This window comes from Chlorocebus sabaeus, chromosome 18, assembly GCF_047675955.1.
Source record: "Chlorocebus sabaeus isolate Y175 chromosome 18, mChlSab1.0.hap1, whole genome shotgun sequence".
In the NCBI taxonomy this organism is placed as follows: Eukaryota; Metazoa; Chordata; class Mammalia; order Primates; family Cercopithecidae; genus Chlorocebus; species Chlorocebus sabaeus.
In genome coordinates this window covers 10,645,510-10,669,481 of record NC_132921.1, presented here as the reverse complement: position 1 = coordinate 10,669,481, position 23,972 = coordinate 10,645,510, and the positions used below count along the sequence as shown (strand labels likewise).

At 36.6% G+C, this 23,972-nt stretch overlaps 1 protein-coding gene across 1 annotated transcript in view; it reads left to right on the top strand.

Annotated features, from left to right (window-relative positions):
- Positions 1-23,972, top strand: part of DOK6 (docking protein 6) — a 435,054-nt gene that overhangs the window by 277,828 nt on the left and 133,254 nt on the right. Inside the window, exon 5 of the mRNA XM_008013818.3 lies at positions 9,164-9,353. Within this exon, the coding sequence (XP_008012009.1) occupies positions 9,164-9,353 (190 nt within the window). The remainder of the gene's footprint in view (positions 1-9,163; positions 9,354-23,972) is intronic.

Genomic DNA, 23,972 nt, shown 5'->3' with positions numbered 1-23,972 from the left:
CAAGGACAATGCTCTTTTTCATAAGCATATTAGTCATTTTAGTGAGAACAGTAAAACATCTGAAAATAAATTGTTCTAGAATGACTGGATATCTGTGTGAAAAGATGAACCTGAACGCCTATACACACCACAGTTAAACATTCATTTAAGATGGATGCAACTTAGAGATATATAAAGATTTCTTATATAAAACACCAGAAGCACAAACTATAAAAAGAAATGTTGAACTTCATCAAAACGCAAACTATTGCTCATCAAGAAAATGCCATCAAAAAATTAAAAATAAAAAGGAAAGTGACAGATGGAATCAAGTCATGATGTGCTGGTATCAGTCCACAAGAACCTTGTAGAGAATAAGCAAAACTAACCTAACAGTGTTAGAAATCAGATCAGTGGTGGTTCTGAGGACCTGGACGACTGAAAAGTGGAGTAAGATAACTTTCTGTGAGGACAGAAGTGTTGCATGTCTTTGCTGTGCCTTCGTCAAAACTAACAGAACATTATACGTAAGATATGGACATTCCATTATATTTCACAATATAGTTCACACTTTCAAGAATGAAGGACTTATTACAAAAATGAAAGAAAATAAAATTGTTTTCTAAGTAATGTAAACAAAACCAATGAAAATTTGACATTTGTCATAAACATCTTCAGGAAAGTTTCCAATATACAGAATTCTCACAATGAAGAAAAGCAGTAGATGTAATTTTTGATAAATCTGGCAAAAGACATTTACAATGACTCACTCTATATGTATTTTGAATATTTATTGGTAAGGAATTTCTGGAAAGCAATTTGGCAATGTGTGATTCTTATAAGTTTATAGTATTTGCTCCAGTGATTCAGATTTTAGTACTCAATGTAAGTTAATAATCAAAGATATTAAAAATTATCTAAAATGTATAAAGAATATAGTACAGTAAACTATGAACCAATAAAAAGGACTGAATTATTCAGCAAATTGAGCTAAAAATTGGTTATTTTATTACATCTTAACTTAGATGAAAATTGGCTTACTTTCAATATTCATTAACAGATAAATTATAGCATAGCTATATAGTGTAATATTATGCATTTCTTAAAATTTTTAGCCCCTTAAAATATTTAATAGTGTCTGAAAATGCTTATAAGTGCAATATACAAGGTTAAATATTTTTAGTGTAATAATAATTGTGTGTGAATTTTTTCTATGTTAAGATACAGTATAACAGAAATCTAAGGTTTAGCAGTTTAATTTTTTAAAATAATTTACCATATTTGCTGCCATGAACATGCTTTACTTGGAAATGCAGATAAAATCCATGCAATAGTCAATTTTTATAAAGCAAAAAAGAAATTTCTGGGGAATTTTTAAAAGATACTGTGGATTTTTTTTTTTTTTTTTTTTTTTTTTTTAAGTACTGCTGATTGATCAACAAATGCAAGCATTCCGATTCACAGTGATCCTTGACACTGGGCAGATGGCACCTGGCAACTAAATCTATTGCTGTTCCCACATAATAAAATAAATTTTGATGAATTTTAGTTTTGTGGTGGAGATGGAGTTACAATTTTTAACAAGCACAAATCATGTTTTGTTTATTCGTGGTTTAATTGCATTATACAGATCTAAGGATGAGTCTAAATGTGCAAACATCTGCTTTTTCAGTGTGGTTCAGCTTTTAAAGCTGCTAGAATTGAAAAGTGACCACTGCAATAATCGTCTGCTATAGAAATTTTGTAGATAAGATTATAAAGAACAGAATGATTTTAAAATGTCTTATCTTCTGTGTAATATCTGGCTCTATTTAGTTCCTTTAGGTATTTCATATAACTATTAAGAAAAAAACAAAGCACACTGTTTAAACAATGGGATGAATCTAGATTCCCAATTGACATGAAACTCAATAATAAATCACTATTTGTTATATCTATATTAGATATATATTAGATATATTATGTTATATCTATTATATTAGAAAAACTAATATAAAGCATTAGTTTTTCTAATACCAGATTCTTGAGGACTTACTCATCAACACTTAATATTAGACCAATATCTCTGGTCTTTTGCCTAAATACCATTTAGCAGTTTTGTATTCTAACTAAAATTTCATACCCATTTTTAATTGGTATATAAGAAGTGTTAAAGAAGATAGAATTGGGCCGGGCACAGTGGCTCACACCTGTAATCCCAGCACTTTGGGAGGCTGAGGCAGGAGGATCACCTGAGACCAGCCTGGCCAACATGGAGAAACTCACCCGGTCTCTAGTAAAAATTCAAAAATTAGCTGGGCGTGGTGGCAGGTGACTGTAATCCCAGTTACTCAGGAGTCTAAGACAGGAGAATCACTGCCTCAGGAGGCAGAGGTTGCAGTGAGATGAGATAGCACCATTGCACTCCAACCTGGGCGACAAGAGCAAAACTCCATCTAAAAAAAGATACATATATATATATGTATATATATGTGTGTGTATATATATGTAATTGGACTTTGTTTTCTCTGTACTGCAGCCACAGAGCTGTGGATAGTGGGTGAAAAGAACCAAGAAATGTTGAGAGAGACATGAAGATAATTCTTTGCAAGTCTTTTATAGGAGAAGAGTAGAAAGGAGGGGGCATTTAACCCTCTCAAGTCCCATGAAAGAGGAAGGGCAAGAGAACTACTTGTAGAATTTGGTTGGTTGTCAGGAGGGGAGACTGGCTTCTCACCTCACCCATGCTGGTAGAACTGTAGAATCAAGTCGTGCTGCCCCAGCTGGTATCTGGGCAGTGTGCAAGAGAGTTTGGGGGAAGAACCTGAGTTTGGGGAAGTAGTGCTTTCAGTTTTCACCATGGTGAACCTGAGATCAGGATGCAGGATGGGTCTGAGGCTGTTTGTGATAGCCAAACAAGGAGAATGGGTCAGCAATTGGACAAGATACACTGCCACATTCGGTGGGACAAGTGCACACCTTACAGTTAGCTAAGCTTGATTCATCTTGAAAAGACCCACATCAGGACAACTCTTGTCTGTGAGAAGGAGCTCCAGCAGAAAGATAAAGGTGGAACGCAAAAAATAGAAGCTAAGGGTAGTAGGCTCCATGTCTAATCAAGGCACCTCCCCTTCAGGGAGCAGGGGAGACATCTGAGGTGTAGGGATGGTTCTTAGGAACATACCTGTATGCCCCAAAGAGAGAGAGAGCATTTGAATACATCTTGTCATTAAGAATTCAAAAATAAAGAAGAACTTTCAATAGTAACAACTATTTAGAAGGAATTTACCCTCTTTTCATTATTCTTACCCTGGAGAAGTCAAAAGCAAAAGAAAGGGGGTAGGGGGAGTCGCCATGGAAAGGTGGTGATGGAACAAGCAGGAAAAAGCATATTCTATCTTTCTCATTCTCATTGCTGGACTCTCAGTAATGGACTTGACCTGAAAGAGGAGAAACTTCCATTTATTTGAGACTTTAAAATTATCAAATTACACCAGCCATCTCATCTGAGACATGAAGTTGGCAATATCCTTATGGGCGATAGTGAATTAAGCACTAATCTCTGCCTGAGATACTGCCAGGGGCAAGGAGAGGAAATTTCATAGTTGTGTGAGAGCAGGGTTGGAAGAAAAACCATTTTCCTAAATTGCACGCTACTAAATCTGGGTCTTTTAATGAATTAGCTATGGTAACAGATTGAACCTAAACAATGTCTTCCATAAATATTGGGTTTTTCATCATGTGATATTTTGAAACAAATTTGAGGACTCCTGCCATCAGAGAATCTCAGTTAAATCTTTAAAGTTATTTTGAATGGTTAGTTGTATATAAAAGTGAGTCTTAACTTTATGGAATCACTCACTAATAAAAACAATGAAGTGAAATTCTCCTATTTAGGGTTGACATCTGCAGTTTACGCTCAGATAGGCCCAGGCCATTCAAGTTTTGACTGTGACTCTAGTTATGTATACTTATGGGAAAAACAATAGACGGGTATAAACTACAGCAGAATAAAAAAAAAATGTAAACAAATTATCGAATACTTACAGCTATTTTAAATCATATAACCAGTTTACATCTACTGTATACATTTATGTAAGTATTAATTTTATTGACATTAACTTAATGCCTAGATATTTTAATTAATAAATTTTAACAAATATTTAAGCCTCATGAGGGACACAGGTTCAGTTTTACACAAGGAATTGTTTACAGCCTAAATCATTATGTCACCAACGATCTAAATCAAGAATGCCTTTCCTTTTGTACAGTTTCTTCTTTTGAGCCATTTTTGGCTTTTAACAGGAAAAGAAGGTAAAAGTATAAGGAGTTCACATTTACTCACTTAGCTGAAGATAATGTTAGATTTAACTCCTCTCTGGAAAACCTAATGAGTTAATATTTATGAATCTCTTGGTTTCTGAATATTTAGGTGTAACACTTTGCTTCAAGTTCCATTGTTTTCTCTTGACCCAACCTTCAAACCCATGACTTCTGGAGAAGAGGAAGAAATAGAATACAGTGGATAAAAGTGTTCAGCAACAAGCTAACAACTGAAACTTCTTTGAAAAAAAAAATCTATTGGCTTCCAGTAGACATTTTTCAAATTTCTTCTAACGTACAAAAATGCATTTTATGTCTATGCAGTCACAATGCACTGACTGTTCACCACGTGCTAAATGCACAGTTATTTAATACATAAATTCCAAAAGCCTATTTTTGTTTATATATTTCTACCTAGCATAAGGGAAATTCAGCTGAACAGATATATGTTTTCCTGTACGGTTCTCCATGAAACATAGTTTTCCATCTGTATTCTTACAAAAGGGAATTATCAAGGGGTTGCTTGAAGGACTTGTTACCCGTTTGTTTTCTGTGTGTTACTTCTTGTCAGAAACCCCCGTCTCTGATCCTTTGCTTCTCAAGGCTACTGCGAGCTCCACTTACCTCCACCTGCCAGTCTCAGACTCACAACTATACTTGGATTTGTTCCTGTATAAAATAGATCTATTTAAAAACTCACTGGCTGACAGGGAAGATTTCAGTTCTTCTCGGCACTGATGACCCAATTCAGTCCGCTCTCGCTCCACCTGCAGCCTCGCTGCTCCTTTTCCCTGAGTGCAGTCACCCTGTCTTGTCAGACCTTGATCTATTCAATTCATCTAAGCCTTGTTTTGCAGCCCCGTCTAGACCCTTGTTGTAGCTGCAGCCTTACCCCGGTATCTCAGGCCTTCTCTGGGCACCGCCTATTCCTTTGGACCTCATCATTCAGCTTTAGTGAAAAAGATGCCCTTGCAAACATAATTGCAGATCCAACACTAGCATCTTTGTTGGATGCAATATTATTTATTATAATTATTTGTATACTTTATTATAGTATAATTATATATTTATAATATTTAATACATATTCTACCCTTTTTTGTTTTAACCATTTAAAATAAAATTATACTTTCTCACATATTAGCTAACATGGGACTCTACATTTTACTAATATACAAATTCACGGGCAATGTGTTTGGGACTTTGTAACTCTAATTTAAAATCTTATATGAACACATTTTGATTTGATATTTGTTTTTACATAACCTTTTCAAAAATTTGTTTTTTCATACATTCATCAGTCTTCACAGATTATCAGAATATTTATGTTTTAGGATATTATTTGGACAATTAGTTTCCTTTTCAGTACTTTTGGGTATTTGGGAACGGGTTGTTTAGTTTTCTTTAGTAATGTTTTAGTGTTGCTGTCAATCATCTGATAAGAAAATAGTTGGAATACACATATCTTGAGAAATTATAAACCATTTTCCATATATCTCCTTTCTTCCTATGCTCCTGTCTCTTTTGTTCCAATTAGCGTAAGAACTCTTTCTTACAAAATCAGATACGAATCGGTTGAGATGGGATTATTTGGGCAGATAATAGATAACACTTTGAAAAAAAAAAAAAAAAAGTACCGTTTTGTTCTGCTGGTACGTGGCAACATTTTCCAAAGTCATTCCTCATGGTTTCTCTAATATTGCTACTTCCATAGCAATATTTTAAAGTGAGTTTCACAAATCAACAGTTCTCAAAGTGTTGTGCCCAGAGCAGCAGTGTCCACAGCTCTTGGGAATAAATGGAAAATGTAAATTATCTGGCTCCAATCCAGCCCTGTTGTACCAGAAATGATAAGATTGGAAGGGGTCCAGCATTGTTTAAACAAAGCCTCCAGGTAATTTTAATGCACACTGAAGTCTGAAAAATCAACGGTATACGAAATGAAAACCAAACGTGGGTTCTTAAACAGCATAATTAGAGATTTAAAAAGCCTGCTTGATAGAATTGTTTCACAAAGATAAAAATTTTTTTTAAATAATTTTAATGGAGCCAATTTTTGCCACTCCATTTTGAAATGGTCTTTCTAGCAAAACCTTAACAAATGTTTCAGTAAAATAACTATATTATGCTAATAAGAGAATACAATGATGTATTTCATTGTCAAGGCAGAAAGCTTCCTTCCTCATTATAATGGAATTCAGGTAAGTATAGTTAGGTAACATAATGTGCCGCCTTCATCTTTATGTGCCTAGTTTTTCTGCTGGATTAAATTTGTTCACTTTTTAATTGAATCTGAAATTCTTAGAAATTAGGCTTTAGGAGAAAATAGATTTTTGAATACTTGAAAATTGAAAATATATCTTAGTATAATTTCTTTCAAAAGTTGCAAGAAATAGCATCCAAAGGAAGACTGGAGGGTTCTAAACCATAACAAGAAGGGCTGACTTGAGTTGCTGGGTTGAAAAGTATATGAGGACAGGGAAAGCAGAAGGCAGGCAAGAGGGTAGGGACACCACGGGTAAATTTCACCTGCTTGTATTGACTAGAGATGGCCCTGGAAAAACTCCCTTAGGGCAAGTTGTCCAATTAGTTTTTTTAAAATGGGCCTTGATGATAAACAGAGATGGAGACGGAGACAGAGATAGAGATACATAGAGCGCTATATCATGTGAATCTTATTAAATTCACTTTTTTTCAGCTTTCTCCAGTGTCTGGTGTGATGCTTGTACTCTCTCCTTGCTCATTTTTCCTAGGCTTTATCTGCTAACATTTGAGCACCCAAGCATTTCAGTGAAAATGTAATGGTCCTTCTGGGTCCACTGTTACAGGTCATGTTTCATGTACCATCCACTTGAAGGACACTCAATGTCAAGGTTTTTTTTTTTTTTTTTTTAACATTCTATGTTTTTAACTATCAAACTGTGGGCATGAATATCAAGGGTCAATACAGCCATAAGCAACAATAATACTCGTTAATGTTTACTTCAATATTTTGGAAGAAATGTTACTTATTGGCATTTTTGCAATGATTTTTTTTGGTTGCTAATTCAGACTCTGGAATTGATGGAAAGGAGAGAATGTAAAGAAATGTTTTGCTTTCCATTTCTGTAACAATATTTTCTCTATGCATAACAGGTGCCACTGACATATGATTAATTCCTCATGTAGGAGCTGAACTTTATCAAAAGGTTCCTGGCCAAAGATTGATGTTCAGGCATTGTCTATATTCCTGTGTAAACCCTTTGGGTACAAGTTTCATTTATAGTTTTATATGAGATCATGCCCCTTTGATTTACTACTAATCCCATTGGAGTGGGAATTATGATGGGAATGTGAGTGATGTGTTTAATGCTAAATGTTAATACTTTAGTTAGTTGCACCTAAGAATTTTAAGCTATTGGGAATATGTATATATTTGGGCTTTTCATTGCAGATAATTAATGAGGCAATGTTCTTTCTTCAGCTTTCAGCCATATAATTGATTGCAATTTGTCATTTCTTAGGAAATGAATGTGAAATCCATACACATACTAGTTTCATGGGTCAATAATCTAAAAGACTGAATTATTAGATAAGCTATTGTCCAAAATATCAAGACACATGAGTATAAATATTGTCTTTATGGCTAGTAAATGTTAAGCTATCATGCTTATGTTAATTTGGAATCCGAATATTGTTTTTTGGCATCAGAGAATTCTAAGTGAAATATCTAAGTAAAATAGAAAGAAATCTATTATACAATCTCAGCTCAGTACCAGCAAACATGTAGCATTTAAGATTATGAATAGTACATTCCTAAACATATCAATCATTTTCTAGCTGCAGCTGTAGTATTTCATCTCTCAGAATAATTCAACAGCACTGACTTTAAAGCACTATTCACAATTAAGTCCTAACCCACAGAGGTACATCTGCCAGTAATTCTTAAACTTTTTGTTATCATGACTTTTTTTTGTAATTCAATTCTTGCATCTCCTAATTTATCATGGCATAGATGTACTTCATTCATACAGTTAACAAATATTTATTGGACACTTACTGTAAACCAAGGATATGGTGCTAAGAAGTAGGGATGCTTTATAGAGTATGTTGTAAGGCATACCAAGTTTTTTACTTCCTAGAACTTACAAACTAATTTTTCAAAATAAAATCTAATGCATTTAAATGGGAATCAAAGGCAGCATAACTTTGCAATAGCCTTTGAAATACACAGTTACAAAGTAAGGTTTGGAATGATTGCCTAATAATATTTTTGACCATAGGATATCCAGGAATGAAAAAAAGTTAAGTATTTTTATTTTGCTTACCAAAGCAATGTCTTAAGTTCTGCGGAAGACTGTAATGAATATCTGCAATTATCATATGCTAAATTTGACCATGACTACAATTTGTTTTGAGATTCAAACTAAATTATTTTTGCAGTGCTTAAGTAGTGAGTCAGTCTGAGTGTGCATTAAATACTTCACGTCAACAAAGGTAAAACTCCAGTAAGATCTTGCCTAAGTCGAGCAAATAAGATATTCCTCACTGGAATTGTATCTGTGATAACCACTTAGATTGTGTGAAGGAGCAGACTATAAGCACAATTTGGGTAGAGATTCCCTTAAGTTTTGCCCTTATTTTTCCATTGTATAATTTAACTACTTAATCCTCACCATAGACAATACATGCCATGAAAAGTTAACTGAGTGAATTAATGATTCAGAAGACTTTAATGAACTCCTCCTTGTCTCAAATTTGGAAATATGTTCTACAGTGTTTACCCATATCAACCAAGGGACGTGGTAATGTTTCCTGCAGTCTGTAGATAAATTAATATCATACGGCCATAGACAGTCACACCTCTTTTCACTTAATCTTCTCCATTCTTCATTTCTTCACAGAGCGATTCAATGTGTATCTTATGCCTACGCCAAATCTGGATATTTATGGTGAATGCACAATGCAGATCACTCATGAAAATATCTATCTCTGGGATATCCACAATGCCAAGGTCAAACTGGTGATGTGGCCTCTCAGCTCACTGAGGAGATATGGTCGGGACTCAACGTGGTTCACATTTGAGTCAGGAAGGTAAGATCTAAATGCAGCAACCAAGTGCGGGAAGTTGTATAACAGAGTCCTGAAAGTAAGTTCTGTCCATCATTGCCCTCAGTGAGCACTGTTTTCGTTCAGGGTAAAAGTTAGCAAATACATAATTTCTTCAGATTCTTAACATGAATACAATTCTGTTAATTTTTTGGCAGGCTAATTACCCCATTCAAAATAATTTCAGTCTCTTACACTACCCATCAAACTCAAACTGGTTTTGTAATTATTTTAATAATGTAATTATCTTTTGCAAGATTATTACAATACTCTATTTTTGGTGTGCCTGTATTCAAAAGGATCTCCATAAAATTAAATGTAGCATGTCCTTGCTTGCCTTGTTTTTGTGTTTTTCAATAAGCAAACAATATTTTTTAAAGTTTTAAATAAAATTATTTAAATATTGCTTTTAGGCAAATATGCTGCTTTCTTGATCACAGCATGTGGTTGAAATCCATAAGCGTCTGAAATGAATCCTTGCTTCACAATCATTAATAAACACGGATTTAGACATAAAATACAACCAACCAAATCACTGTCTTTATGCTGTGACTCCATTGTGATATTGTCACACATCCAAGATAAGACTTAGGTTTGGGGATTCTATATGAGGAGGAGATGTTTAATGCTTCCGTCTTCACCCAGGGGACATGATTTATCACATTCTTAAAATGAATTCATGGTCTTATAAGGCAATTATAGTGAGGTTTCATTGCATTTGATATAATATTTTTAAGTTTATAACTTTCTTCTTATAAAACTACTAAATATTTACTCAAGGTCACATTCTAATATCATCTATCTAGCCAGCTAGGGTAGGTCCCAGGTCTCAAAATTTTAAGGAGGAAAAAAAAAAAAAAAAAACCTGAGCTGGAGTAATTTTACCAGTCTGGGGCCCTTTTGCACTAAGGTAATATTAAAGTCTCTACCACACTGATTTCTCTGAAAAGCATTAGATCCTGTGTTGACTTAGTACATATGAGCTTGTTCAACTATTTCTGTCTACCTAGATATTGAGAGTGTAATAGTGTAATCACATTCTGACAGCCATTGGGAAATATAAATTCTAATAAGAAAATGAATTAAGATGTTTATTATTTTAAAAATTATGACTATGAAAATGAGTTGACATGTTTTAGAGATTCTCTGACCTAAAATCTACGATGCATTTTTTTTTTTTTTTTTTTGAGACATAGGCTCGCTCTGTCGCCCAGGCTGGAGTGCAGTGGCCAGATCTCAGCTCACTGCAAGCTCCACCTCCCGGGTTCCCACCATTCTCCTGCCTCAGCCTCCCGAGTAGCTGGGACTACAGGTGCCCACCCACCACACCCGGCTAATTTTTCGTGTTTTAATAGAGACGGGGTTTCACTGTGTTAGCCAGGATGGTCTTGATCTCCTGAGCTCATGATCCACCCGCCTCGGCCTCCCAAAGTGCTGGGATTTACAGGCTTGAGCCACCGCACCCGGCCCGATGCACCTTATGTTTTTACTGGCTTTAAAAGTTAGTGTATTAGTCCATTTTCACACTGCTGATAAAGACTGGGCAATTCACAAAAGAAAGAAGTTTAATAGACTCACAGTCCCACGTGACTGAGGACGCCTCACAGTCATGGCAGAAGGAGAAAGGTACCTCTACATGAGAGCAGACAAGAGAATGAGAGCCGAGCCAAAGGGGTTTCCGCTGATAAAACCATCAGATCTCGTGAGACTTGTTCACTACCACGAGAACAGGATGGGGGGAACTGCCCCCATGATTCAATTCTCTCCCACTGGGTCACTCCAACAACGTGAGGGAATTTTGGGAGCTACAATTCAAGATGAGATTTGGGTGGGGACAGAGTCAAACCATATCAGTTAGTTTTACATATATGTGTAAATTCATATATATGTGTAAATTCATATATATGTGTAAATTCATATATACCTATATATGAATTGGATGTTGAGGTTTTGTTGGGGTTGGGGTTTTGTTTTTGTATCATTTACCAGCACTACCTCTAGAATCCCCTCCCTTGGATCCTTCTAGATATGCCTATCTTCCTGTTTCTATGGAAAACAATTTAACTATTTTGTCTGTTACGACATTTCAATAGACTGCCACTCAAAATTTTAAATAACAAGTCATTTTCTTTCATGAAGAATGGTTATTCAGAATTTTCACTCCATTTATACCTGTCCACATTAGTTTAAGAACTTTCTATTTGATAGAGGAATTTGGTATCATTTTTTCCCCTCTGTTGGTTTGTCTTTGAGATTAGAGTTCTGTCCTTTGGACACAGTTCATTTGTGTTTTTTTCCTTCTCTAAATTTTGGGTGTCATTTGCTCTTTAGTGACTGAGAAGAAACTGACTGAGAAATTGTCCATAATTTTGTGCATTTATTTTGTAAATTCCGGATGATTTCGCTCTTGTTAAAAGGAGCCAGTGGGGGAAGGTCTTGTCCATACTTTATCTAGAGAAATAAAAGTGGGACATTTTGTTCCCTGGGTCTGTACTGATGGGGTCACTGGTGATGAGATTGGGGACAATTTAGAGGGCAGATTGGCAGGTAAGGCATGGCCAGTCATCCTAGCAAACCAAAGCCAAAGGCCAACACTTTCTAGCTTTTATTAGCTCATTGACCAAGGCACGTCATTTGGTAGAAATTTTAGCCATTTATTTATACTACTATATGTACTAATAGTAGTATTAGTACAAATACTACAGGTGAAAATAATACAATTAGATATATCAAAATACTTTTTTCACTGACACTTTTTCAAATGCATTGTTAAATTCTACTGTAAACCTGAAATGTAGACATGAACAGTAGGAATGGATCTACATCATTTATTCTGGAGAAGCATCCTTCAGTCACCCCTGTAATTAGAATTATATGTCATAAGTCTCCAGGAGCACTCACCTAGTGTGGGGCAGAAGGAGAACAAGGACCAGGAAACTCTCTGTGGTAATCGTCCTCAGCACAGCATGGCGCCTGGGAGATGTATTCATAGTCTCACATCAGCTTGGAGCAATTGGTCTTTTACCATAAGAATCATAACTTTGCATTTTAAAGGTAAAAACAACCAATTTGCCATGCAAGCATATTTTCTCAAGAAAATCAGAAAAAATAACAGACCTTCAGAGAAAGTGATAAGATTCATGATTATGTACAATTTTATCCTGTGAAAGACAACTCCTTTAACTGCTGACTTGCTATTTTTACTTCATATTACCTCATAAATATTGTAAGCAAAAATCAAGATAAGTTCAAATGCCTACATGGCCAAAATTTAGGTAAGCCCCTGATCTTCTGTATGAATTATTTTTCAAAACAAACACCCATATTCAGCCTGATGCTTACTAGTACAAAATGGGTGCTTAAAATATGTGTCTCACTAACTTTGATAATATTGTTTCCATTTAGAAACCTGGGAAAAACCTGGTTACTAATTTTTAACAATTAGAAATGTGAAATAATATTTCTATAGTTATTATGAAAAGGTGGTTAGTGGAAGCAAATGTTATGTGTCATACAATTAAGGAGTCTGTGACGTCATAGGTAGGCTTAACTTATTCCTAAACCTTTGTTGGTCAGGGATGCAAAGAGAAAGAATCTTTTCTCTAATGCATAATCAAGTGGTTAAGAGGAAAGATAATGCAGAAAGTTCTTAAATATGATACAAAAGCATACAAATATAATTATACATAATACATATGGATTGTTATATAAGCTATAAGGTCTAAGTTAAGAAATTTCCAAAAGATTCTCACGTTTGAACGCCAACTTTTCTGTACTAACCCAGAGTTATCAATGCCCTTGGGGTTTTTTTTGTTTTGTTTTACAAAATATCATTTGATTTGCCATCAAGAGTGTTAGTGGTACACATTTCTTCATAAAAGAGTGTACTGCTGTGACTCTAAGATTTTCTTCTGAACTACTGATAACTGTCCTGCAAGTTGTCTATGCTTGTTGGTGCAAACTTTATCTACCAGAAGGTGTACATAGTAGGTTTTAGACAAGGTCACGTGTTTCTTTCAAACGGTGCTAAAACATTTCTTGACTGAAACACTGAAGAATTGCAATTAAGTAAAATGTAGTCAAACACAAGACATGAAGTACCAACATTGCACAGGGCTTCAACTGAAGTCAGGAAATCCTGAGCCTGTGCACACAGGCAACAGCAGCCGCATCACGGCCAGCACCTGGCGTCCACCATTTGGAGGCTGCTATTCCATAGACGATGTTGTAACAAAATCTACCCCAATTTCAGAAATACTAAAATGTAAAAACATGTGCTTCTGTTGAATGAAGGAATTAATCAATGAATGGCTCCATGGTTTGAATAAAGCCCAGCTGGGGTGGTGTCCTGGGATACAGAAACCTAGGAGTGAACGTGGTGACATTTCACACATCACGGGAGGAGATCAAACCAGAACTTTACATCTCTCTTGACTTTATCTTGATTCCAGAAATCATTCTTGATTTAATGACTATGAATGAAATTTAGGAACTTTCTGAGAATAAAAGAAGCCTAAAAGGTGACCAAAACTGTCATTGTGATTCCTACAGATTAGTAAAAAGCAATTCACATTAAAGGATGTGTGGGTTCAATAAAAAATGTATTGAACTTTAAAGTTAATTGAGCAATAACTAAGATCAGAGTCTCCATTTCTCGATAAAAACAATTTCCTTAGTCATTTAATCAATGCTCTCTCTCCTAGGGGAAAAAAATAATCAGACCTGGTATTATCGTAGCAAGAGATTTACCAAATTAGACACATGGAAAGAAAAGGCACTAGGTTCCTAAGCAATTTGTCTTGGAATTATTTCTTTGAAATTAAAGCAAGGGTTTATATAGACCTATGAATTTTTAAAAAAAACATTGAATACATCGCTGATGCAAATTTTTTTCATGTAGGACTTTGCTACTCTATACTTTGTAATTAAAACTCAATTAGATATTATGATTTAAATCTTTTTGTGGCACCAGAAACCTCATTTATTCTCTGGGCTACTTTATTTCATTTATTGAACACTATGGTAGGAACTAGAGAAATAAAGATGGGTAACATAGTCCCTACCCTTAATGAGCACATAGTGTACTTGGTAAGATAGATCAACGAATCATTTCAATATAATATAGGAATTGTAATAAAATACATCCCAGGAGGGTTATATATTAGGAACATAGGTTAAGTTGGATCATTTTAAAAACATTAATGATGTCAACCCCAAATCTCAATAGCTCAATACAACAAAGGTTTATTTCCCACGCAAGCTATGCTTGATGCAGGCTTGGACAGATCACCAAAGCACCTGGATTCAGAAACCTAGGCTGCTGCAATCTTGTGACTGAGACGTCTTCATGCTAACCCACCTCATTGCCACGCATAGCAGGGGAAGAAGGTGGGAACATTCTCCAACGAGCATACTACGGACTCAGTTGTTTCTCCCCAAAATTCATATGTTGAAGCCCAAACCCCCAAACTTCTTATATCTTTATGACAAGAGCCAGAGATGATAGGTCCTTTTAGATGGAATTAAAGTTAAATGAGGTAATAAGGGTGAGGTCCTAATCTGATAGGATCAGTGGCTTTATAAGGAGGAAGAAACCTCTCGGCCCCTCTTCTCTGCCATGTGGAGGAAAGACCATATGGGCACACATCAAGAAGATGACCATTTCCAAACCAGGAAGAAAGCCCTCAACAGAACCCAACCATGCTGGCGCCCTGATCTCAGACTGCAGCCTCTAGAGAGAGAAAAATTTACATTGTTTAAGTCACCTACTCTGAGTCACGTTTTTCTTACGGCAGCCTGGGCTGACTAATAGAAAACATTTAAATACTTGAGTACAGTGGCAATGCATGTTATTTCTATTAATAGCCCACCATCCAGAAGGTGGCCTCCCACAGCCCCCTCACCCCCCGTCTGCAAAGGGGCAAGTGGGGAAACACAGAGGAGTATGTGGAATATTTGGTAAGCGTATTGTCTCTGCCACAGTCATATCTTCTGATGAGCAAAGATCCCTTTTTTCTCTTCTTCCTACACACTCAATTGTTCCTTAAGGGAAACAACCCAAAAAGCAATCCAGCAAGCCACTGATTATAGCTCAAAGTCCAGAGTCTGCAGGCGATTTGTAGCAGTGTGTACATCAGGTCCAGATAGTATTTTTTTTTTTTGAGGTGGAGTCTTTCTGTCACCCAGGCTGGAGTGCGGTAGCACGATCTCGGCTCACTGCAAGCTCTGCCTCCCGGGTTCACGCCATTCTCCTGCCTCAGCCTCCTGAGTAGCTGGGACTACAGGTGCCCACCACTACACCCAGCTAATTTTTTGTATTTTTAGTAGAGACAGGGTTTCGCCCTATTAGCCAGAATGGTCTCCATCTCCTGACCTCGTGATCCACCTGCCTCGGCCTCCCAAAGTGCTGGGATTACAGGTGCGAGCCACCGCACCCGGCCAATATGACTTCTTATAGTTCCAAAAGAACGATGCAGAAAAAGATGTTATTTTGTTCCCCTCTACCCACCCTGGCCCGAGGAACACTGGTTTAAGAGAGGTGGGATGCCTATCCCTGCAAACACTCCTATTCTAAGGGAAAGTTTGGGAGGCAAGCAGGCCACAGGCCCTGGTCCTGGTAATTCTGAAATGCTGCTTGCCAGATATCTTCAGGGTCTTCATCCAGAATTAACAAGGATATGTGGCTGGGCCCTCATTCTGCTCTTTGAGAAGAACGTGTCAATCCTGTATTACACTTGGTTCTGCCCTCGGCCCACTGGGAGGATTTTCCTTTATCATTATCCTTCTTGTCCATATTCAAACTGGACATTGGGAAAATGTTCTCTTTGAAGTGTTGCAAGTTTCTCAGCTCACATTCTACCCTGAGAAGTTGTAGAGATCTGAAGGTTACTGAATCTTAACAAGTTATAAATATTTTTTATTTAGAACCTTTTTTTCCCTGTAAAAACTTTGTCAAAATATTACTAGATTTCTTGTATATTTAGTGCCAATCACTTGTACCAAGGAAGTGTTTTCTTGGTTTGTTTTGGTTTTGGTCTTTGAGATCTACTTCTCAGATTTGCTTTGTTTATTTCTTCCCCCAAAACTCTGTCTTTTGATTTGAAAGGTGCCTTGACTTTGTCAGGTTTTTGTAGGGGCAGCGCTCACGTAATTCTTTGCCCTGGGTCCTTTTTATCTAATTAACAGATTATAATGGGCATCCTACCCTTGAGCTGCTTTGTACCTGGACACACCTTAATTGAGAAGTTTTAGCAACAGGTGTGGAGATTACACTTAATCTGCTCTTTGAGGCTGCTTTAACTTGCTTTTGTCACTTAAAGACTTATTAAATGTCTCTGTCTCAGGGTTCTGTTTTCCAATTTTAGTTTTGAATTTTTCAAATGCCTTTCGTTTTTGCTTGAAACTTGTCAATTTCCTTCTAAGAGCCTCTTTCTTTTTAGTACCTTATCAGTCAACAAACACTGTTAACATTTTATCTAACCGCTTTCCCCAGATGTTGTTGGAGGAATAAAATTAGAAACAAAATCTCCCAAATGCAGAAATCTTCATAAAGGTGATAAACACACAGACACACACGCCATTGTTTCTGCTAAGACATTGCAGACAGGAGAATCCCACCCTTTGATATAGCCAACCAGGTACAACTCAATACATGCAGGTTTCTCAAGATAAACAAGCAAAAGAACTTGACAGCAACGTTTGTTACACATGCCTCATCCTTGCAATTGGGGTAACCATTTGTGTTGACTAATTGGCTTTATGCAGAGGAAAAACAAACTTCTTGTATCTTTATGACAAAAGACAGTTTTGCAAGTTGGAGAGAAGTAGCACCTGAAATTAGGCACCCTCTGTCACAGAAACTAGGAGATGGGGGCACATCTCCCTTCAGATTTACGTGTCAAAGGCATGGTTCATGAGTCCTTGAGAAAGGCATTTTAGGGTCTTAAAGCTAAACAAAAGACCTATCTGGTTTTCAGAAGAATTATTTACATTTCAAAGAGAGGGGAAAGTGCTTACAACCGGAAGTTCAAGTTAAATGCCCTAAGAAACAGGAAGAATAATTGCCCATTTTCAACAGGGAGAATAGAGCCTCTTATTTTTAAATTTCACATGTCCATACAATCTAGAAACTCTTAAGACATGAAATCGGCCTACCAAGTTATCACAAGTTCTACTAAGAGGCAAAGCTTTACTGAATATCTCACTGCTAAATATCATTCTCCCAGCCTGCTTACTACTTTCCTTTATCCCTAGCCCAGCCACTATTTCAGTGCCCCATATTTTAGGGCTATTTATTTATTCACTTATCACTGCACCACTATATTAGGATCAAGTACACTTATCCTTAAGTGATGAACAAAGTCTCAGTGGTTTATGCAACTGAAACTAATATCTCGCTCATGCTAGTCCACTCCGATTCTGGGCAACTATCCTAGACAATCAGGACAACACATCAAAAAATAGATGCTCTGGCTTCAGCAGGTGTCCCTTCTGTTTGTAGCCCTTTGTTGGGAACTAGTGACAAGGTGTCCAGACTGTGCTGGGTGCAGGGAATGAAGAGGAGCATGAGACATTTGGAGAACAGTCCTGTCTAGGTAAACGGGCACCAAATTTAATTGTAGGGACTCAGGAAAGGCTCCCTGAAGATGACGATTTGCACAGCGAATCGTAAAAAATGAGTTGGGCTTCTTCAAGGTAAAGTGTGAGGTTGGCATGAGGATAGAGGGGTCAGGTTACTCTCCACTACGCATAGCACGGGCAGCGCATGGATGGTTCCTTCTTAGCGGATTTTAGCTGCTGGAGATTACAGTAAGAATAAAATGGGCAGAGTTTGTTAGAAAGTCAGATAAAGCTCGAAAGCAGGAGTGTTTTTTCTATGTCATGTCAGAAAATAAATTGGACTTTATCTTATAGGCAGCAAGGAGTATTTTTTAATGCAGCAAGTAAACAGATTTAAATTTTAGATATGTCTATCTGGTGACTTTGTGAGGATATTTTAATAATGAATCCTTTAACTAGGTTAATAATTTATAATGCGCAATGTACCTAGGGCAGTATTGTCTGAGCAATCGTGATTTGAAACGACATGGGAGAATGAATCACTCTGCTTCTGCATGGGCCAGCACTTTCCCTGCACCTTCAGTTATATTCTGTTAACCTTTCCAAGGCTTGATTTCCTCATCCGTGAGAACCTGATAAAAATATACTCTGCTATATCCACCTTCAGAGTTGATATGGGGATCAAATGAAATAATGTGCTTTGAGGCCAGGTGCGGTGGCTCATGCCTGTAATCCCAGCACTTTGGGAGGCCGAGGCAGGAGGATCATGAGGTCAGAAGTTCGAGAACAGCCTGGCCAACATGGTGAAACCCTTTCTCTATTAAAAATACAAAACATAGCTAAGCATGGTGGCGGGTACCAGTGTCCCAGTTACTCGGGAGGCTGAGGCAGGAGAATCATTTGGATCCCAGGAGGCAGAGGTTGCAGTGAACCGAGACTGCGCCATTGCACTCCAGCCTGGGTGACACAGAGCAAAACTGTCTCAAAAAAAAAAGAAAAAAAAATAGTGCTTTGATACAAGGGCTTTGAAAGCTGTAATACAGGTATAAGAGAAAATTAAATTCGGCAAACACCTATTTTTTTTTTTTACATGCACAGCACTGGACAGGGCAATATAGGGAATCAAAAAGGAGCCTTTTCTTTGAAGAAATCAACATTCTTTCATGAAAAACGCTCACACACCAGAGCATGATTTTGTAGCTTGAGCTGCAGGAGAGTGATTACAAACAATGAACCGAGTATGAAAGCACAGCAGGGCTCTCTTTGTGGGACAGCGATGCCAGTATCACTGCTTTGTCCTTGTTTAGGACCTTTCGTGAAATCTTCTTTAAGGGGACTTTTCAAAACAAGTTAATGTGCCCTTCAAGAACATCCATCGGATGACTCAGGCTTCACTTATTTTAATGGTGATGATAACCACATGCATTAGCCTCACAACCTGTGAGGCGTGAAATCTTCTAATGAGTGCTAAGGAATGGAGTCCTGAAATTATTATTATTATTATTATTATTTTTTTTTTTTTTTGAGACGGCATCTCGCTCTGTCGCCCAGGCTGGAGTGCAGTGGCGCAATCTCGGCTCACTGCAAGCTCCGCCTCCCGGGTTCAGCCATTCTCCTGCCTCAGCCTCCCGAGTAGCTGGGACTACAGGCGCCTGCCACTGCGCCTGGCTAATTTTTTTCTATTTTTTAGTAGAGACGGGGTTTCACCATGTAACCAGGATGGTCTCGATCTCCTGACCTTGTGATCCGCCCGCCTTGGCCTCCCAAAGTGCTGGGATTACAGGCGTGAGCCACCGCGCCTGGCCCGAAATTATTATTTTTAAATTAAATAGCCAAAGTCTTGTCAAAATGCCTTAATAAATGAAAATATTTTTCATTCTTAGTCAAATAGATTAGCTTATCCTTGACACCAATGTTAATTTTTTTCCCATTTTTTATTGCAATAGTTTTTTTTAAAAAAAATAAGTTGATACATGTGGATTCAAGTCATCTAGTTTTGTTGGGAAAATGTTAAACCTCTCACAGCAAAAGTCTAGGAGGAAGGTCAAAATTATAGTTGCTGTTGTATTTACAAGGTTTATTCCTTGGTGTTGAATAAATTCTAGACAAAGATTATAAATTCATTATTATCTTTTACAGACACTTATATGTACTTGATCATAGTAATTAACTCACAATGTCTTTTGTTTTACTAAAATTAAAGAATTTAAAATTATCTGGGTTATTTAGCATTAGCAAAAGAGTAAAGAAAAAAGATATTTTTCTTGTTATAAATAAAATTCAAATTGTGTAAAATCTGTTCTTTCAAAAATTTTTTTGCTCTTATATTTCCTTCTAATATTTTACTTGCTTCGATTTTTCACCATCTTCTTATAACTTCCTGGTCACTTGATATTTAAAAAAATTATAAACTTACTGGCTAGGCACCATTGTTCAAGCCTACAATCCCAGCACTTTGGGAGGCCAAGGCTGCCAGATCGCTTGAGCTCTACACGTTCCAAGAGCAGCCTTGGCAACATAGTGAGACTCCATCTCTACTAAAAAATACAAAAAAATTGGCTGGGCGTGGTGGTGTGCACCTTTAGTCCCAGCTACTCTGGAGGCTGAGGTGGGAGAATCACCTGACCCCAGGAGTTTGAAACTGCACTGAGCCATGTTCATGCCACTGCACTCTAGCCTGGGCAACAGAGTGAGACCCTGTCTCAGGAAAAGAAAAATTATAAACTTACTCTTTTAATAATTTCCCTTACTGTAAATGAAGCAGATCAGAAGAGGTTTATCAAAACTTTAAAGGGGAAAAACTAACTTTTTGGACACTTAATATATTCCAAACATTTTTCTAATTCTCACATACATTATAGCATAAAGTCCTACAAAAATAAGTATTCTCATGCTTTTCACAAATGAAGGGAATACAACTCAAGAATCAAAGTCAATTTGCACACACATAGTAAAACCAATCCAAATCTCACAGTGCTGCAAAAACACACGTTCTTCTTGTGATAACATAGCTTTGCTAATACATCTCAGCTTTTGTGTTTGGAGGTCAAAGAACTTAATTTGTGTGGTAGAGATTCCAACAGCAATTACTAATAGATGATGGGAAAACATTATCTTTTGACCCAAGGAGATACTAGATTACAAAAAGCAAAATTAGTGCTAATGTAGAACAAAATTAGTGTTAAGTGTAGAACTTCCAGACAATAGATTTTTTTCATTAATATTTCTAAGTAGATCATTGATTCATAAATTGTCTTAAATGCAGTCCATCATGGGATATTCTGCCATGAGAACAAAAGCTGATTAAACTACAAATGAAATTGGGTATTTTTTGTTCCGTTTATTTTACCATGAAGAGTTGACTTAGATGAAATAGGTAGCTTGGTTTATTCAAAACTAGCTGTACTTTCACCTGACCCAAGCAAGTCTATATCTTAATAGAAGATACAGAGACACTAGAGGTTATGGGATCATAAGGCTCAACATTTGCTGATCTTAGATCTACCCTCTAGCTTTGGTTTGTCTGCTGTTACTCTTCAGGCTAAGTCTACAGTTCCAGAGAAAGAGTTAATCAACCCTTCAAATAGAGGAGAAAAAGCTTTCAAATTTTTCCACATATGGCACCTGGAACACAGGCTTTATAAGACACCTCCAATTCATATCATTAGAGGAGCAAAGAAAACAAATACACAGGAGATCCTGAGTCCATGATATGCTTTCCTGGGAAACTCAGACCTGTTTCCAAATACATATTTTAATTTACAAGTAAAATTTGTAGGCACTTAGCACCTATGGAATTCATTACCTTTGGATATACAATCCCGATGATAGTGGAATCTTTTAATGATGAACAAGGTAACAGATATTCAAATAAAATCATTCTTAGTAAATCTGATAAAAACCACTGCAATTTTCATACATTGTTAAAAATTATGTTACTTGTAGAACTTTTACTAAATTTTACTTTTCATGTTGATTAAAAGCAAACCAATTAGTTGGTATATTTTCTGAATCATTTCTTTGGAAAATCAGCATCTCCTTGGATTCCAATTAATATATATGGAAAAACTAATGCTACTCTATTCTTTAATAAGAAAATATATTTGCTCCTTGAAATTCTGAACAATCCATTTTCCTTTGACATTTGTTTGACCTAAGACTCCTCAGGGCATCACATGTTTATTTGCTCGTTTATTGCCTGATGTGTTTCAATTATTTAATTATATAGTACATTTTTAAAATGCCAAATAATTTTATCCTACTTTGTAGGGCTGATGTCAAGTCAGTTAGGAAAATAAACAATACCACTTTGTATCAGAAGAAAAAAACTTTTCCTGACTTTTAATACTTCATGAATTCTGTAGGCAAAACCATTCATGGCAGGCCCCATACTTGTTTTCTGTTAGTTTTAGGTACTTGTCTTTTTCCATATAGTCACCCTAAAAAACTCAGAATAACCAGACAATTGATTATCATTCTCTATATTGGCATAAAAAATGAACCTTTTCTGAATCACGTTTATGTAGAAAATCAATTCTGTGAAGAAACTTTTATGAAAGAGGCAATGGACATTATGGACATTATTGTGTTTATTTTGAAGGGTGCAGTTTACAACTCAGAATAAAATAGGAAAATACTAATTTCCAAGTGAAAGAACACCTAGACAAATAGTGTATAAATGTATACAATCCACCAAACTCTTTGGACATGCCGATTATCTTTCTATAAATGTACATTGAGGCCTGGTAAAGTGGCTCATGCCTGTAATACCAGCACTTTGAGAGACTGAGGCAGGCAGATCACTTGAGGCCAGGAATTTGAAACCAGCCTGGCCAACATGGCAAACCCCCCATCTCTACTAAAAATACGTAAGTTAGCCAGGAGTGGGGGCATGCACCTGTAGTCCCAGCTACTCAGGAGACTGAGGCAGGAGAATCTCTTGAAGCTGGGAGGCGGAGGTTGCAGTGAGCAGAGATCACACCACTGCACTCCAGCCTGGATGACAGAGTGAGACTCTGTCTCAACAACCAAAATGTGCATTGGAAGCTCACTTCTCCAAAATCCCCAGTAAATGAAGTGCTAAATAGAAAAGTGTATCTTTCCTGATTTGATTACATAGATGGAAGAGACGCTTGAAAATATTGCTTTCAAGATATGCGATATTGACCTGGAAATTACAGCTACAATTTAGAAACTTGATTTTTTGCATGCCAGATTAAAGGGTATCAGTTACTCTCACAAATTATCACTGAGTTCCTATTATTTGAGAGATATTCAGGATGCCCAGATCACCATCTATCCCTAGCCAGTTGAATGAGAAAGCCATTCTTTATTGTTTTAAAAATCATGATTAATCCAGTTGTGGGAAAAGCACAAAGAAATGAAAAGGTAGAACTTGTGACAATTATTCAATGAAATCTGAAATTCATAAAAATTTGTTGAATTAGGGAAGAAAAGGTTTAGAAGTATGCAGGTAGCTAAAAAGTCAGATATGTTCATTTCTGTCATCATTATACCAAAATAGAATTAGAGAACTAATACCATGGGAGGTAGCATGGATTGTTGAATAAGCTTCTTGCAAACCAGATCTTTTATCTATCTTAGGTATATTCCAGAGGTTCCTAACAGAATGCAACTCTGTTAGCACAAATATCATATTTATATATAGGCAGAATTTGCTGAAATACTAATGAGTTATGACTTCAGGACTCCTCTGTTAAAGGTGACCTTGTACCCTGTTCACATGTAATCATATATTTGTCATTTTGTACATAACAATTATTTTTGTTCTTTAAAGTAAAACGGCCTCTAAAATTGTATAAGCTTTCAGCCTCACAAAACTTGCATCCATACCTTCTTACTGTTATAGCTGTTTAATTGTCTTACTCAAAGGGGTGCTGGATTTCTGTAACTATATCATACTTTTTTCACACCTCCTCCTTCTCAAGCAGAACCATGAAACTCCCAGGTGGTAGATCTGCATTGGTGTTATGGTATATCACCCTGAAACGCGAGGCTGCTGAATCACATAGGATTAAGCTCCCA